At 45.5% G+C, this 17450-nt stretch overlaps 2 protein-coding genes across 3 annotated transcripts; both read right to left on the bottom strand.

Moving 5' to 3' along the window:
• Positions 1-182: 182 nt before the first annotated feature.
• On the bottom strand, positions 183-13181 carry neurl4 (neuralized E3 ubiquitin protein ligase 4). Of its 2 annotated transcripts, none has more exons than XM_028429135.1 (29): positions 12985-13181; positions 8641-9160; positions 8494-8559; positions 7950-8422; positions 7751-7862; positions 7589-7677; positions 7431-7503; positions 7025-7298; positions 6578-6759; positions 6411-6496; positions 6172-6334; positions 5881-6091; positions 5333-5409; positions 5174-5252; positions 4917-5086; positions 4687-4815; positions 4469-4611; positions 4156-4374; positions 3552-3650; positions 3320-3472; positions 3083-3250; positions 2850-3008; positions 2524-2703; positions 2177-2270; positions 1977-2084; positions 1755-1899; positions 1554-1666; positions 1313-1472; positions 183-1225 (listed from the first exon to the last, which is right to left on the bottom strand). In XM_028429135.1, exons 1-29 carry the CDS (start codon positions 13147-13149, stop codon positions 1021-1023), a joined length of 4815 nt encoding a protein of 1604 aa, XP_028284936.1. In that variant the 5' UTR covers positions 13150-13181; the 3' UTR covers positions 183-1020. The 2 variants fall into 2 exon arrangements, with proteins under 2 accessions (XP_028284936.1, XP_028284935.1); XM_028429134.1 differs by having other exon boundaries at positions 4469-4614; positions 12985-13149.
• Positions 13182-13673: 492 nt separating this feature from the next.
• Positions 13674-16290, bottom strand: shbg (sex hormone-binding globulin). The gene is made up of 8 exons (XM_028429175.1): positions 16049-16290; positions 15571-15668; positions 15214-15403; positions 14926-15087; positions 14680-14836; positions 14387-14523; positions 14107-14305; positions 13674-14015 (listed from the first exon to the last, which is right to left on the bottom strand). Exons 1-8 carry the CDS (start codon positions 16148-16150, stop codon positions 13882-13884), a joined length of 1179 nt encoding a protein of 392 aa, XP_028284976.1. The 5' UTR covers positions 16151-16290; the 3' UTR covers positions 13674-13881.
• Positions 16291-17450: the final 1160 nt, after the last annotated feature.

The raw sequence follows: 17450 nt of genomic DNA, 5'->3' as shown, positions 1-17450 counted from the left end.
GCTAGCTGTAGCTTTATTTTGAAAGTGTTTAGGAAAAAAATGCTAACAAGCTTCTTCTTTGCACGGCAGTAGCCAGGACCTGTAGTCTAATGTAATATACTTTAAATTTAATATTTGTGATGATGTCGCTTGACTTGTAACACACAAGCTGTAAGGCCGGATCATTGTTATATTATTCAGCATTTTTTTTTTTTTTTTTTTTTTAAATTGTAGAAAGGTGCAATAAGAAATTTTTCCATGAAATGCTCCAGTTTTTTCCCACAGTTTAAAGTGTGTGGATGTGATAAAGGGCCACAACAGATAACCAGACTGTGGGGACATAAAGAGGACAGCAACATACAGCGGAATATGTGTAAACAATTTTTCTACCCCCCCCTCCAGTTTTAAAATTATAATCATGACACTCTAGGGTTCGTTTTTCAGATTCAAGTGTCTTTCTGTTTTTTTTTCTTTTTATATTTTTTGTGAAAACTGACACTTTTTTTTTTTTTGACCCACGTTTCAGTCGGTTCAGGTGACAGTTCGTTAGCGTGCAGACTGGCAGAATGTAGCTCCTTCACCGAAATTGAAATACTGACCAGGAGCAGAGGTGGTTAAAATAAGTGCCAAAAAAAAAAAGCAGGAACAAAAAGGCTGTTGATGAAGGTGGAAGAAAATAAGTTTTCTGGGAAGAAAAAAAAAAACAACAAAAAAAATTACTTCAGCATATGAACAAACGTGTCGTGTCGATGAGAAGTTAGTTTAAAAATCGCCCACGAGTGTCCGAAACATAAAGTGCAGGCAGTGTCTGTTCTTTGAAACCACCGTAGCCCCCGGCCGTTTAAAAGAGTCCAAGAGCAAACAACCAAAAACAAAACAAAAGTCAAAAAAATGCTGAATTGTCAACAATCCATGGTAGGAACAGCTAAATTCCAGGAGTCTCTCGCTCAAGGCAGGGGTTGGATTTGGTTAGTTAAAAGTATGAGAAGTGTCCGGTGGACTCTCCCCACTTAAACCCGAATGCCTCCTTCATTGCACCGTTCATTCAACCCGAATGAGCAGTCCATAGAGGAGCGTACCGCCCTGCTCCTTAGTGATCCACTCGATCTCCGAGTTGCTGAAGCGTGGATCCAGGGGCTCGCTGTGGCCGAGCGTCTGGGGTCCCACCTTGTAGGAGCCCGGACGCACACACACCTGGAATCCCACCTGAGCCTGGTGGCAGCGGTGAGAGCGGGGGTCCTGAAATCTGCATGAGAAGGAGGAGGAGAAGAAGTGTCAGCAAACGCTAGGTCCCTCCTCACTTCCTGTCATTAATCGATTCAGGTAGACCTACTGCACTTTGGGAGCAAAGATCTCTAAACCAGAGTAACGCATGGTGGGGGAGAGTCGCACTCTGGGAACCTCCTTGCCGGGGGCGCTGTTCTCCTCTGGCTCACTGTAGCCGTTAGGCGCCTCCGCCTTTACTGGAGACACTGAGAAGATGGACGATGTCCCTGGAATAGCACAAAGTCAGATACAATTAATAGTAACAGATTGAACTAAAAAAATGTAAGTGTGTGTGTGCATTTTACTACCAGGCAGCAGCTGGCTGTGGTCAAGTGTGCGTCGCAGGGCTCCTACACTGGTGCCATGGTACGCAATGTGCCACTTCTTCAGTGCATTAGAAACCTCACAGTGGGGTTTGATCCTGCACAAATAAGACATGTACAGGTAAACATACACAAAAATGCAGATAATAGAGCAGATAATACAGATTAAAGAGGCCGGCCTCTCACCGGAGGGCAAAGCGGCACCATCCAAAGGGCAGGGCGTAGTCCCGGGGTGGCTCTCCTCTCTTGTAATATGCCTCGTCACCCCGAAGCTTGTGGCAGGACTCACAGTAGCACAGGTTGTACTTTGCATCTTCGTTGAAGTAACCATCTTAAAGATCAACAGCGTGTGAGGAGCCATTATTTTAAATCTGAGATTTAGATTTAGAGTACCAAGCAAAAACCCACCTGGTAACGTGAGCAGGTCCTTGAAGCGCGAGCACAGCGCCTGATACTCGCAGGTCTTGTTGGGGTTGACCTCTGGAGGGGGCGTCCAGCACAAACTCTCTTTGATTCCTACGAGAGACACAGCTCCGTGTTGAAGACTTCTGAAAAGTTTTAATTGACAAACGCAAACGAAGGAGGAAAAAGGAAGAAGAGCTTCTTACCGTCAACCATGTCTGCCTTCTCCATGTCACCCTGACAGCGGGTCTCACCACTCTCTCCACCCACAGCTGGCACATTGTTCGTTACTATAGTAACCTGCCATCCGGACACATTTGTTAGAATCTTTTGTGTTATCGTGTGCTATGGGATACCTGGCTAGCGCTAATATGCTAAACTCAAAGGAAGAAGAACACAGACCAACATGAAGCAGACAAACAATACCCTAGCTTGCTAATGCTAGCATGCAGAAAGAATAAATCTAGATGGAATATAAAGCAGAAGAATTAATCTGGCTAATGCTAACATGTGATGGGTTTCTGTGATTATATTGTGTGTGTGTTTGTAGGACCTGTTCACACTGGCCATAGAGGTCAATAAAGGGGTAGCAGGGTGAAGGGATGTCCTGTGCCGCCACACCCTGGTCCATGCCGTTGACATAGAGGTGGAGACAACTGTTGGCGTCCACCAGCAGACCCAACACTGTCCCCTCTGGACATGTGTCCAGGTTAGGACCATAGTTCTCACATATCTGACAAACAGAAAGCCAAAGAAAAGGGAAGAAAGAAGAGAAATCAGCCACTGAGGCTCCTGTCATTAAGAACACACACTGTTGTATCCTGTATCATGCAAGATGAAAATATCGTCCAAAACAAGACACTGTGTGTGTGTGCGTACCTTTAAGGAGTTGTGGAAGACAGAGTCTCGCTGAAGCAGCCAGGCAGAGCGTTTCAAACAGCACGCCGTGGAGGGGAAATTGAGCCGGTCAGGGGAGTGGCCTATCACACCTAACGACAGAGACGACGTCCATGACGGGTTTAGACGGTCAATCTGAAACTGGAGGGCAGAAAGAGGCTGGTGACAAATTGGAACACTCCCAACACAGACTGCCACCAGTACAGCCAAATAACCTGGAACAGCTGCTGACGAGCCAGCGGTTGGGCGGTGACCAGCAGGCCCTGGTTGTAGCTCGACACTCGGGCTGCCGTCAGATTCTGGTTGGACAGCTGGATGTTTTTGCCGTGGTTTTCCAAGAAAGCCATGACGGTTGGAGCCAGGGCACATGGCTCGCTCTCAACCTGAGGAAATGACACGACACATAAAGCTTCTCTCCAAATGAGGACATGTTGCCGTCTTTAGCGTCCTACCTCTCTGATGGGAGTGCTGTCCTCTTCTCCTTCGCTGCAGCTGTCCGAGGAGAGTGAGGGCGCTTTGACACTCTCCATGTCCTCTAACAGCGAGGAGCTGACGATAGACACCGCCGTTATCCGTCCATACAGGTCCAAAACTGCGTATACATTCTGCAAGGAGCAAGGAAAGAGGAGTTGAATGGGATCACAGCTGCACAGCCTCTGTGTATATTTGTGTGAGAGTACACACCTTAGCTACTGCTGTAGCAGCAGGTCCCATATCTTCTCCATCAATGAAGATGTGCATGGTGTCATCATTGCACCTCTTCACACCCACACGGTTCCCAACCTGATGAGTATATTATATTGTTTAGAGTTATCTTCCATATTAGAGTGGAGAAACAAACAGTATTTGTGGTATTTTTTTGTACATCCGAATAAATGAATTAAGATTGGAATCATAAAGACTGATGGATGAATATGTTTAACATGTAACAAAACAACAGGTAGTGTTCTTAACATCTGTGGCCTTTGCGGTCAATATTAGCTAATGAATAAATCCTGTTAAATATCAATGTGCTGTTTGCCTTTCCTTGTTTCCATAGCAACTTCCTATACATTATGTCTTGACAATAATAATAAAAAAGCAAATTCCAAGTACTGTTAACAATAACAGGCTGGTGTGGAGAATTAAAATGTGGTTACAAACACTTAGCAGTAACAGACGTTACATAATAACTGATTTTTTTTTTGGCTTCACAGGGCTATGAGGCAGCCGTACAGTTCCTGTTGATGGATCAGGCAGGTCACAGATGACTTCACTCGACCTTTAACCAGCTCAAACTGTGGCTCACCATCAGCCGGTCCAGCGAGCAGCCGTAGTTCTGGCGCTGCAGCACGCCGTTGCGTCGGACTTCTGAGCCACAAAGCAGCCAGGTGACCTTGGTGCGGAGCTGTGGGAGGGTGGGGGAGAGACCTGACAGCGGGCAGGATGGCAGCTCCGGAGGCGACAGTGTGGTCAGACCGATGTGCAGCGATCCGCACCACTGCTCGTCCACTTCATCAATCCTCACCTGGAGAGAGAGAGAAAGAAAGAAAATGGAAGTCAGGAAAGAGGAGAAAACAAACACTGCCTAACAGGGAACGTTGAATCCTCATTGTTTTTACCTCAAACAGCTCATCTGCTTTGAGTTCCTTTGCACTGAACACGATGCCGTGAGCATAACCTCCCACTCTGACAGCCTGACAGCCCTCACCGAGCAGCACCACGTTCTTACCGTGTTTACCGTGGAGCCTATGGGCCACGCCTGCTACTGCAAAAACAAGATGAGACTCTGAGGACATTGTAATGTTTTCATCCTTTACACTTTCAGTTCAATGAGTACCTGGTGACTGGATGGGGAAGCTCTTCTCAGTGATGTTGCTGGTGCAGAGGCTGTTGTCCAGTGGGCCTGAGGAGCTGGTGATGGACACCTGAACACACTGACCATACAGGTCAATGACAGCAAACACCTCTGAAACGCAGAGAGAGACACAAATGTACCCGTGCATCTAAATTTAAGCCAACAAATCGCAGCTGCAGTCACATCCCCTGGTGATTTGTTTTTTTTTTTACCTGGTGGCAGACCAGAGCAGGCAACGCCTTGGTCCACACCATTTATGTAATAATGAAGGTCGCCGCTGGCCGAGCGCATCATGCCGATGCGAGAGCCTGTGGTGAGGGAGTCCAGATCACAACCGTAGTTGTTGCGCATCGTGTTGCCGTCTTGCATGATGGCCGTTCCACTGTTAAAAAAAAGGACTCGGTGATCCAAAGCCCCTGCACAGTTTTTCAATTTAAAAAAAAGTAGATCTGCAAAGGTTCATCAATACCTTAGCATCCAGGTGTCGTAGTCGATATCTGTCATAGTGTTTGGAAACTCCAGCTCCTCTGGCCTGATTGCTGTCACTCCTGTAGACACAAATTGACAGGAAGTGATGATAAAGTCTAAAATTCTGCTGCAGAGTTAGATGTATGGTGACACAACCAACCTGCTTCTATTGAACCTGACCAGCGGTCCACCATCTTCTGAATAACTATTTCAAACAGCTCTCCATCCCGAAGGCACCTGCAGGTTACAAGATTATACAGGTTTAATAATCCACTATTTGTTCACTTTTTTTTTTTTTTAAATCAGGGTTCATACACATTTGTCACCCACAGTCTGAAGAAGCATCAACTTTGTACCCACTTGTGAACCATAAATGCACATTCTATAGCTCAAAAATGGCGTTACAGCTTTAACTGAGTGGGACAACTGTCACCATGTGCAGCTAGCTGAAGTTACAACTGTACCACAGAGAGAAGTGACTCCTCTGAAACCTTCGTCATCGTGACGGCTGTGTGGAGTTATTTTAAGCTCCAGGAACAAAAAAAAAAGCAAAACAGTTGAGTGTAATTTATGCAGAGGGGCGGCAGCAATGTTGGAAACATAAACCCGAGTGTACAAGTGTAAGGAAGGGATCCAAACAACAAATTCCTAGAGGGGAAAATCTACCTGTTTCTATAAAGATAAATAAATCTAGGTGAATTTCATCACCTGTTAGAAATGACGATAGCGTCGTTGAACTCGCTGCGGCAGTTCTGACGCAGAGCTGTGCGCCCCCCGTTGGTGATGACGGCGTTGGTGCCATGCAGCTGGTGGAAACGCAAGTCGTTGGTTGTGGTGGCTCCTGCTATAGAGCAGGGACTCCCGGGCGACGTGACGGTGGGGCCCTCTGAGCTGTCCTCTGGTAGAGGTGGTAGGTCCACTAAGGAAGGGACAAAAAGCACTTAGTGAACACACATTTTTTTAAATATTGTCTTTACTTCTGCTCTTCCTCTTTCTCACCCATGTCGTCCATGATGGTGGCTTGAGCAGCCTGGCCATAGAGGTCGACCACAGCGTAGACACTTGGGGGGACATTCCAGGCTGCCGGGCCCTGAGCCACGCCGTTCACAAAGAAGTGGAGGCTGCCATCGTCTTTCCGCACCACGCCGACTGTGTCACCTGCCTGCAGGAGACACAAAAAGGGTTCATTAAAAATTACGAGGCAAAGAGTGATGGTTAAAAACCGAACGATCATTTACTTTGAGCCGGTCCAGGTTGTGTCCGTATTCATCCAGTATCGTTGTTCCATTGTGCATCACGCCATTCCCTGTCATCATCCACGTCCCTGGAAAAAAGCCAAAATATTCATCAGGCATCCTGGTGGAAACGAATAACAAAAAGATTTTTCCTTTTCATTTTATTTTACCCGAGCGCAAGTTTGTCATGGTGGAGGGCAGCTGCAGGTAGGCGGGGTTGTGGGTTGTGACACCAATTTCAATGGAGCCCGCCCACTTGTCCACCATCTTGTCAATGCGAACTTGGAACACCTCATTGGAGCGTAACGGCCGGTTACTTAGAACAACGCCGTGGTTGAAGTCGTCAGTCGCACTGCGAAAGCAGCATCGTTACCTCACAAGTATTTCTACAGCAGCAACTTTCTGCTCTACTTTTGCTCTAAGGTTCATACCTTTTGAGCGTTTGTATAGAAAAAAAATTACATTAAAGAAATCTGCTTGTCTGGCTAGCTATCTGCATAAACAGTAAAACAAGATTCAATCAGAATAAGCTTCAGACAGCATGGAATTCAACTGGTTTAAATAATTCAAAGGCAAAGATCATCATCATCGTCAGCACAGAAAAGAGGTGGACTCACTGTGGCCGCAGCGCCGTCCTGCCATCACTGATGATGGCCGCTTTCTGGCCACAGTTGGGATGAAAGAGGAGGCGGTCAGGCCCGTCTGTGTCTGGAGTGAGGGAAAGAGCTGGCCGTGGTCGGCCAACGTCTGGTGACAGAGCTCTCATGATAGCATTGTTGCGTCTGAGGCGGTCGCTGTGGTTGTGGTTGTGGACGATGGTGACTTTGACTGCCATGCCGTAGAGATCGACCACGCCGTAGACCACGCCGGGGGTCTGGGCTGCTGCGACACCTAACACAAAGTGATAAGAGGTGACTTTAACTTTTCCATATTTTGTCATGAGTCAGCGGTGATCAAAAGATCTACATCCACTTTACACACCCCAAACAGATCCGCACTGTGATCTGATCGCTTCAGTCTCACCTTGATCAATGCCATTGATGTAGAAATGGAGTGCTCCACTGGCTTTGCGCATCAACCCTATGTGATCTCCTTCCTAAAAGTGCATTACGGAGAACTTAAGACACAAATTCACTGACACAGATGAAGGCAAAGTACGATGTGTCTGTGTCGCCACAAACCTGAAGTTCATCAAGGCTGAATTCACAGTATTCCCTGCGCGTTCCCTTCCCGTTAGTTAATATCCCACAGCCACTCATCATGATTGTACCTTATAAAAGAAGCCAAAATTATGTGAGTTTATTCGTCTTCGTACAGATTCTCTATGTCACCCTGTGTGTTACCTGAGCGCAGATTGGTCATTGTTGCAGGATAGTCTAGGTTGTTGGGGTTGTGCGTAGTCACGCCGATCTCTATTGATCCTGACCACTTGTCTACCAGCTTATCAATACGGATCTGATAACAGAGAAGACAAGATATCTTTATCTTTACTGATCATTATTCACATCTGAAAACGCATTCCAGTTGTGAGCGTGTAAACACCTCAAACATCTCGTTGTGTCGGAGCGGCCGGTTGGTCATTACCACGCCGTTGTTGAACTCATCCAGCGGTCTCCTACGCTCCGCCGTCTTGTTGTTGTTGCTCAGTTTGATCAGCGTGCCGCACTTCTCATGGAACAGCAGTGCATCATTGGTGGTCATGGCACCAGTCAGAACTCCTAGCCCCACCCCTCCATTACCAGAAGGGCTGTTGTTAGAATTCCCACTATCTCCAACACCTTCACCACCTCCTCCTCCTCCTCCTCCTGTTGACCCACTGTCACTGTTCAGTCCTCCACTGCTGCTCCCTCTGTTGTTTGTAGAAGAAGAGTCAGTTCCTGTATTTCCACAGCTGCCACCGCCTCCTCCTGTTCCCCCTCCACCTCCACCATCTTCCCCTCCGCCCTCGTCTTCAGAGCGATAAAAAGATACTATTGCGTTGTTGAAGACGTCAAAGAGCTGGTGCTCGGTCAGAACTGAGGAGAGAACTGCTGTCAGGTCATGTTACCAAATATCTAGACGTCTGATGGGAGGAGCATTTTCTTACCTGCGTCAGGCTCCAGGTGGTTGGGGAACTTGTCTGGTCTGCTGTGACTGCAGCTAAGCTCAGGCACTGCCAGAGACACAAACAAATAAAAACAGTCAAACAACGTCCAGAGTGAAGACGAGAACTCCTGATGACGAGGCTTCCTACCTTCTTCTCCATTCATCATTCCATTCATTGCTGCCACATTCATGAGTGCTGCAATACCGGCATCCTCCCGACCCCCGCACACCACCATCTCCTCCTCCTCCTCCTCTTCCTCCTCATCCTCCTCCTCCTCATCCCGCTCTATTGTCTCTCTCTCTACCTCGGCAGAGGGCGGTGGCGGCTCACAGCTCACCACCGTTACTTGAGTGCACTTGCCGTAAAGATCCACCACAGCCCAAAGCTTGGGCGGCAAGCCGCTGGCGGCAGCTCCACAGTCCTGCCCGTTAACCCAGAGGTGGAGCTCCCCACGGGAGCTGCGCTGAATGCCCACTCGGTCACCCTCAGCTAGCTGGTCGAGGTCGCGGCCGTACTCCTCCAGGACAGATCGGCCGTCACGTAGCACCGAGCACCCCGACACGATCCAGGAGCCGCCCTTAAGGCCTGTGGCACTGCTGGGGAAGTCCAGCGCGGCAGGGTCCAGCGCCGTCACGCCAATTTCGATGGAACCGCTCCACGAGTTCACCTGAGGAGAAAGAGTCAGTTATGAACATAAAATTACATTTCTGATAAAAAAATATGTTAAAATAATGACACCTCATTGTCTGCACAGGTCAGCAGAGCCTGAAAATGTGCCCTGCATTTACCAAAACACTCAAAGAAACTCAAAAACATCTCAAAGTGAAACAATGGTTTATCATTTATCCAGAAGGAGAAAGCTGAACAGTTGTCAGCAGCTGTTCTTCGCCTCTGTGTGGACGCAGCAAAGCAGTGAGGTGGGAGTTACTGTTAACAAAAAAAAAGTGAAGCTCTGTGCTCAAAACCGCAGGTAGACATCTATGGAAAACAAAGAGGGTCTTGTTGTATGATCCATCTTGTTATTTTTAGTTACTCTGTCAGCGAAGAACGTAGCTCAGGGAGCGCGCCTTTGAAAAGAAAAGCAGGACAGCGTGAACGACGGAGAGCCAAATGAAATCAGTTGACAAACATTCAGCTGCTGCAACGACAGACAGCATTAGGAACTGTGTAAACCAAAAACTAGTTACACTCCTTTATATTACGCTTCACATTTCACCTTTCACACATATAACACTGGTGCAATTAAGCACTGTGCGCAACACTGGTTTTAGTCTCTTGCTAAAGAACACACTAACACGGGTAAACCACCAACCTGCTGGTTAGGGCTCACTTGCTCTGCAACCTTAGCCACAGAATGGGTTTCCCCATCATAAAAAGCTCTCGCTAATATAGCAAACAGAACCCAAAAATATATAATATATTATATAATATAGAAAAAATTCTATATGTGTTCTAGGTGTGATGATTACACAGAAAGCTACTGAGAAAGCAGAGAAGCACTACAACACAGCTTTTTAATGTCATGTGTCTTTGCATGACATTGGACTCATATAACCTAACAAGCAGCACATAATATCCATTTCTCCCCGGTAACACAAAACCCTTTTATTGACCTCCAGAGGTAAAATCTATTGTTTCATTTCGCTTCCACGATGTGGTTGATAGTCTGCAGCGTCAGCTATACTGGCACAGATTCAGATTCTTCCTCAGTACAGCAGATGCTTTGCGACACGGGGCCACGTACCAGTGTCATAGCACTGAGGAGTGATCTCCTGGCTCGCCCTGCTCCACCTGCTGCTCAAGGAGAAAGACACTTTGCAGAAGGAATTATCTAAAAACCTTGCGCTCGCCACAGGGTGCCAGTTCAAACTGGCAAAGATCCACCCTGACGAGGTGACCTTGAGCATATCATTAAAGCCCTACCAGCTCCTAAGATGCTTTTTCTGCAGTTTAATTCTGTGCCAAAGACGTAAACTTTCCCTAAGATTGCCTGCCTCTCCTCCTCAGCCCAGTGACAGGTGCTATGTAAGGCAGTGTGCTACTACAGCCTGGGTATCTGGGTTAACAGATTTAGTAGTAACTCAGCCTGACCGGGTCGCTGTGTGGAAGAGACAGACATCTCCTTCTTTTGCTTGCTCACTTACGTAACATCGGCCTGTGGGCATCTGCCTTTCAGTCTCTCTGCTCAAAAAGGTAATAACTACAGTAAACATGCAGGGACGCAGCTTTTGAAAAGAATTAAAAACTAATGGCAACACTCAAACCCAGACATGAATCAAGACAACGGAGCAAGGAACGATTCTCAGGTAATTCAGCTTAGTCTCACAAAAATATCAGCCTGAGGGACAGTGAATGTAGAAAATAGTTATAGTATTAATTATAAAAAGGCTATAAAAGGCACGATTTGTATCTGTTCTTTTTAAATTAAAAATGAATGCAAATTGTCACTAATTTGATATTATTCTAGTCCAGAAGCATTTTTCCTTAATAAATTGCTACCATTACTGAAAACAACACAGCAGATGCTCATTAAGTCAGTTACTTTCTCTGGTCATTTTAAAAAAATTTAAAATTTGAAACCTTTACTAGTCCCACAATGGGGAAATTGCTTAAGGCAGCCCAGCAAAGAGCGCCATACACCAGTGAGTACACTGGAGGCTATGCAGGATCGAACCACCAACCTACCGGTTACTGGACAACCCTGCTATACCACTGAGCCACTGCTGCCCCATCATCAACACATTATTGCCTTTATCATAATTCTACATGATTGTATTATTATCAGATCATTACATAAATACATACATATGTCAGCTCACTGTTTCCATACTGTGTAACTGTGAGTAACCGTGTGGAAAAAGCATCTCCAGCTTGAATTAAAATTTACCACTAACCCTCATGCACACACAACATTCCACTCATGGCCAAATTTATGTCCAATAAGTCACTCATTTTCTAACTTTCTCTGTGGATCTGCAGCTTAGCCAATGGATGCTCGAATGGTGATAGAAAAGTATTGATTTCCAGACAGGCGATGCATGTCCTGTCAGAGCATGAGGCTGTTTATGATAGGCCTTATCAGCCTAAGCGCACCATGAGGGAATGCATAATCATTTACATGCAGTAGGTGCCATTAAACTAGACGTTTAGCTTTTCCTGGCACACATGCATCTCAACCTCTTCCTGGTAGATGTTCTGCATAGCCTCTCTGTGCAACTTGGCTGGACACACTGTCATTAAAAAGGTGTGTGTGTGTGTGTGTGGCCCAGTTGGCATTGGCACAGGCTTGAGAGCTGCCATGTTGTTGACGAATCCTGTTGGGGTGCAGAGGCAGAAGCTATTACACGGGACAAGCTTCTCCACACTGATAGCAGCTGCAAATACAAACACTGTGCTCGGCCATTGATATGATAGAGGCGCGGGTTACTCGAGTACAGAGTACAAGTTATTGACACACGTGTGTGAGTTTAAAAGCTACATTTACACTTGTAATTAATGCAAAAGCTATACTTACATTTGTGTTTAACTGGCAGAATAAGGTACACTTGTTCTTGCGTGTGTAACCACTTATATTTGTGTAGAAAGAACACACAAATGCTACATTTAGACTTGTGTGTAACATGATAGCAACATGTACGCACATGTGTAACTAAAAACAAAGTCATTAATAACTTGTAAGCAACATGAACATGAGTGTAGCTAATAGAAACTACACTTACAGACACGGACAGCAGGGGAATGAAAGTGATGGTTACACTACTCAATAACACACAAAGGCAGCAACCACCAGACACACAGTAATAAATAATAACAGTGAACGTGTGCTGCAGGTTTGCTTTATGGGTTAAAGGTGGATGAAAAAAAGCTCATTTAGCATGCTAGTTATGCTAATTATTCGTGACACTGACACCACACAGCTAAATGTGTTACTCTGTGTGTTTACACTAACGATAGCCCGGTCTGATATGAGCACTGCAGCGCATTAGCTACAATGACAGAGAGGCTGGCAGGCACCGAGGACCGTTACAAACAAAACCAAAACAGAGGTGGAATCTTCTGTTGAATTGTACTGTTGTCCTAATATAAAACAACACCAGCTCATTGACCATTGCACCGTCCAGAAAAGCTTAGCTCCCCATCAAGCGAGAGAGTGACACCGCTTCAGCCGCTAGCGGCTCATTAGCATGGCTAGCTGACGGTACCAAGGCATCACAGACGGGTTATCGTTAGCTAAGTGATCCATTTAACATACCAGCCCACAGAATGGGGTTTGTTAACTCCCCGTGACCCTGCTAAGTGTCTGCCCATGTATTTAATTCACGCGTCAACACTCAGGTTGCTGTCATTCCGTTTGAACCGCCCTAGCTAACAGAAGCCCATCACTGCGGACAGAGACCCCCGGGCTCGTCCCACCAGCTCTGCTCCCGCAGTCGAGCTTCTCTCACACCCGCTCAGGAGAAGCGGCAGCGGCGGCGGCCTGTTGTTGTTTACCTTCTTGTCAATGCGGACGGTGAAGACATCCCGGTCCCTCAACGGCTCCTTGCTGAGCACCAGGCCATGGTTGAACTCCTGGACTGGCTGGTTGCGCCGGGCGGTTCGGTTCGAGTTGGACAGGCCGATCAGCTTTCCGCTCCGCGGATGCAGCTCCGCCGCCATCTTCAATGGGCGGCCAGTGTTCACGACACTTGGGCTTTGCGACAGTGACGTTACAGAAGACGGCAGATCAATTTGTGGTTGATGAAGGCCTGGCTATGGCCGAGACTGAGGAGGGTCTAGCTGCAGCCCCGTAGACTGTAAATCATAATATTATAATCGGTTCAGTAAATTAACTTAGCACACACAAAATAACAAACAGTGGTAAACAGAAAGCCTTCTTAAAAAATTATTTTACGGCTCCTTTCCGCCCATAAAACAACGACTTCACTCTCTTAATATTATGGCTTTATTCTATTAGTTTGTTAGTATTTCCTGTTTAATGTTGATTATTATTAGTATTCTTATTATTATTATTATTATTATTATTATTATTATTGTTGTTCCACAATACTGGATGGTAAATGTGACATTATCTTAAATAATCCACTAGAGGGCGCAAATTCCACGCGTAATTCAAGCTGTCTCAGTCACCGGTTCTAATCTCCTCTTTATGTTGCCTTTTAAACACAACAATATTCATCAAGAACCATCTTATAATGTTTTATTTATTTAACATTTATTTAGAAACATACTGTTCCACCAAGGTCACAAAACCACTCATCTTTCTATGATTAGTCTGTGTAGTGGAAGAGACATCCATTTAAAAATATTGTATACATCCATTTTAAGAAAGAAAGAAAAAAAAAGTTCATTTGGATTCACAGGCTGGAATATATATAATGTAATCTAGTCCTATGCAGGGCAGCTGTGAGAGGAGATGGATGGGTGTTTGATGGCTAGATCCAGATCCAAATACCTCCCTTGGATCTGGATATTCTCCAGACACCCTGCCAAGAACTGCGAGTCAACAGTATCCTCACCTTCACCTGGGAAGTGAGAAAATGATGGAAGAAGAAAAAAAAATCTGTAAATCTCTTTCTGAATAATAGATTACAAATTATTGCTGTGTAATCTCACCCAGCAGCCCCCCAACAGCGAGATGTCCGTTTCTCCAAGTAGTCAAATACTCAGGGTGGCTCACTGGACTGATAGTAGTGTTTTTTGATTGATCTTCATCCTGAAACACTTTCACTAAATCCTTCATGAACGTCATCAGCAGCCTCCTGAAAGTGTTTTTCACACTGATTTTTTCTTCTCCAAAAGTAAGCGTGACCTCCTAGAAATAAAAAAAAACATTCATGTAAATCATACTGGATTATTTACTTTTAATTTACTCCTATGTGAGTCATCTGCTTACATGTGTGTTGTTATTTGCCACTAAAGTGAACAGAGGCTCTTGTCCTGGAGCCCCGATGCTCAGAATGGGTCCATTCATCTGAGTGAAATCACCCCACAGTTCAATCTTCAATTCATTATCCTCTTCAAATGGGAAGACTTTAAAAAAAGTGAGATAATCAGCTGATCATATATTGGAATAGCTGAGTAAAAAGCACATCTGACTGTTGGATGCAGCACTGAATACAAGTACCAGGGATGCCAGTTTGTTATTAAATGATATTAAATGTGTTGGATTGAGCATGATGCTCCTACCTGAGGTGTTGAAAAGGGCCAACCCTGTGCCAGGGAAGTAGCTGCCAGGTTGGATGTTGTGATAGCAGGGCCAAAGCTCATCCGCCTCCACCTCCCACGGATTGCTGAGGTTTAGCCAGTTGCCTTCTCGCACACAGCCGTCCATTTGTGGCTCAAACTGCAGCAGCAAAGAGTGCAAGAGGACAAGAAGGTGATGGCCGCTTACTCCTCAAGTGTCCCACATTGTAAATCATTTAGACACGCTACCTGAACAATCATGTGTTCCTTGTTGATCAGAATGCCACCGAGGGCCAGTCTGAGACCACCTGAAGCAACCTCCTCCTTCTGTTTGGACTGCATTCCCACCACCAGCCCGTCAGAGCCATCCACCTCCAGGATGACAAACTTCCCATGGTTGCTCACCGCCAGCTTGACGGCACCAAGAGAACAAGAAACAACACGACATGTCCAGCATGCTGTCAGATTATTCAAGATTAGTACTGAGCCTCAATTAATTCATTTGGATTTTTTTGGATTCTAGATGGTGCTACTCACTGTGTGCCACCTGCCGTCATTGATCTTGGGGCCTCCCGTCACGCTGACGATCATGTCCTCTTTGCTGATCTGCATCATGGGGACGCCATCTTTCAGGGACAAAACAAACCAGTCCTCCCCGTTTTTTGTGTCTCCGTAGAAAATTGCACCTTCTGGGTCAAACGTCCGGAACTGAAAGGAGGACTTGATGCTGCGCAGAAGACCAGGATAAGGATAATGAAAGATAAAGACCTCAGTATCAGTGGCTGTGGCCTAAGAATGCACATTAAAAAGCTCAAACACACTGTCTGCAGGGTTTAAATGCATTTTGAGTCCTTTTCTACCTGCAAAGATTTCCATTTGTTCACACTCGCGTACCTGCTGATGTCACTGAGGTTGACTGTTATGTGTATAAGTGGCCTCCAGGTGTCTCTGTCCTGGCCAAGGTAGACCATGGAACTGCCTAACACTTCTTTCTGAAATGACACGAGGTACAGTACACAGATCACAAGTCTTAAACTCAAAGATATCCAGTCGTTTAGTGTTTAAAATGATAGTAAACAGAATTTTAATAAATTATTGATAAATTATTATGGTGATTAATATTGACAAGTTAAACTATATTAAATATATTAACATATAAGGAAACTTTAATGGCATTAACCACAACACGACTTAGGTTTTAATGCTGTGTTTAGGTGTAAAAATATACACAATTCAAGCAAAATCCTAACAAATTGTGGATATGTACCAAATTTGTTCAGGATTTCTGGACAGAAATACAACTAGACTGAACTTAGATAGAGAATTTCAACACAAGACCACACTCCAGGCAACATCCACTACACTGACATACCTTACCCCGTCTGTTTCCCTGGCCCTCGGCACCCCACCCCAGCAAAGCCAAGCTCAAAGTGAGCAGCACTCCACCTGCCATTTTTTTCCAAAACACAGCCATCCTTCACCCACCCAGGCCTCCCAGCGTGCAGTCTCCAGAGTCCTTGGGTGGTCTGCTGCCTCCAAACTACCCTGAGGTGTCGGCGGTGGTACAAAGAGAGATTTTGCAACAGTGTGTGTGTGTGTGTGTGTGTGTGTGTGCTGGCATGGCGTCCTGGGTCGCAGACGGTAAATATGTTGTGGTCAGTGCAGGTTATTGATCCCCAGGAGGGGAGCGCTTTGTGGCTGTGTGGGTTGTGACTAACATGATGTTTGTGAAAATGTAGGTGGGTGAAAGAAACAGAGTGTGCAGCAGGCAAATATAATAAAACTAAGTGTGAACTAAAAGAGAAATATACACCAGATACTGATAGATCGAGCATTACAAACAATTAACCCACAAAGTCAAATTCTTCTGCTTTCATGGTAGCACAGCTGCAGGCCGGGTGAGTGACCTCAGCCAGACCACTGATGTGTGTTTACCCATTACACAGGAACCTTGATTCACCGCTGCCGGCTGTGACTCAGCACGCATATGTGGAGGTGTGTGTGTGTGTGCTGCAGTGAAGGGGTGAAGACAGATGAGGACTGTGCTTCAAGTCACAAAGCTCTGTTTTCCTTTTCTGCTGGCAGTATTCCCAAGAGGCTGTCTCCTTCCAGGAAGGCAGTGATAACTGGAAAATACTAGGAACCATCTAACACACACACACAAAAATGAACAATCTCTTATTAAAATGTTGTGATTTTGAGGTTAAATTGATCACATTGTGTTCCTCTCAGATGCTTATTCAGGAATTTTATTTTGAATTGCAAGATGCATTTTTGTTAATATCTGACAAATTGATTTTTTTTTAAATCATATTAATCAATCATAATCGGTCAAACACATCTGTCCATCCTGCCCTCACCAGGAAAAAAAAAAACAGAATTTCAAAAAACAGGAAGTATGTTTATGTAGCCGTGTGCCTTTCCGTGGACGGTGCGTGTACATGTGCAGGTCGGAGGCAGAACTTGTTACCATGACAACAAAGTAGATAGTGGAGAGGCTTGTTGTGGAACCTTCTAAACTTAACCAAACTACCGTAGGTCTGAAAATGCAGGTAAAGGTGAACGTACTGTTATTATCGAATAACCCATGTTTAGGCCAGATGTAATACAATGAGTTAAAAAAAAAAAGCCCCACTGAAAATCTAAAACATCTATAAGTAGGCGATAGCACACACCTAGACCTCTTCCTGCAACTTTTACTGCTCTCGCCACATCTTACAGGTTTCACACGGTGCTTACATGCCTCAGAGCAGAAGGCCGAACAGAGCGCAAGA

The sequence above is a fragment of the Parambassis ranga genome, chromosome 18 (assembly GCF_900634625.1).
Source record: "Parambassis ranga chromosome 18, fParRan2.1, whole genome shotgun sequence".
NCBI classification, from domain to species: Eukaryota; Metazoa; Chordata; class Actinopteri; family Ambassidae; genus Parambassis; species Parambassis ranga.
This window is presented reverse-complemented; position numbering and strand designations above follow the sequence as displayed.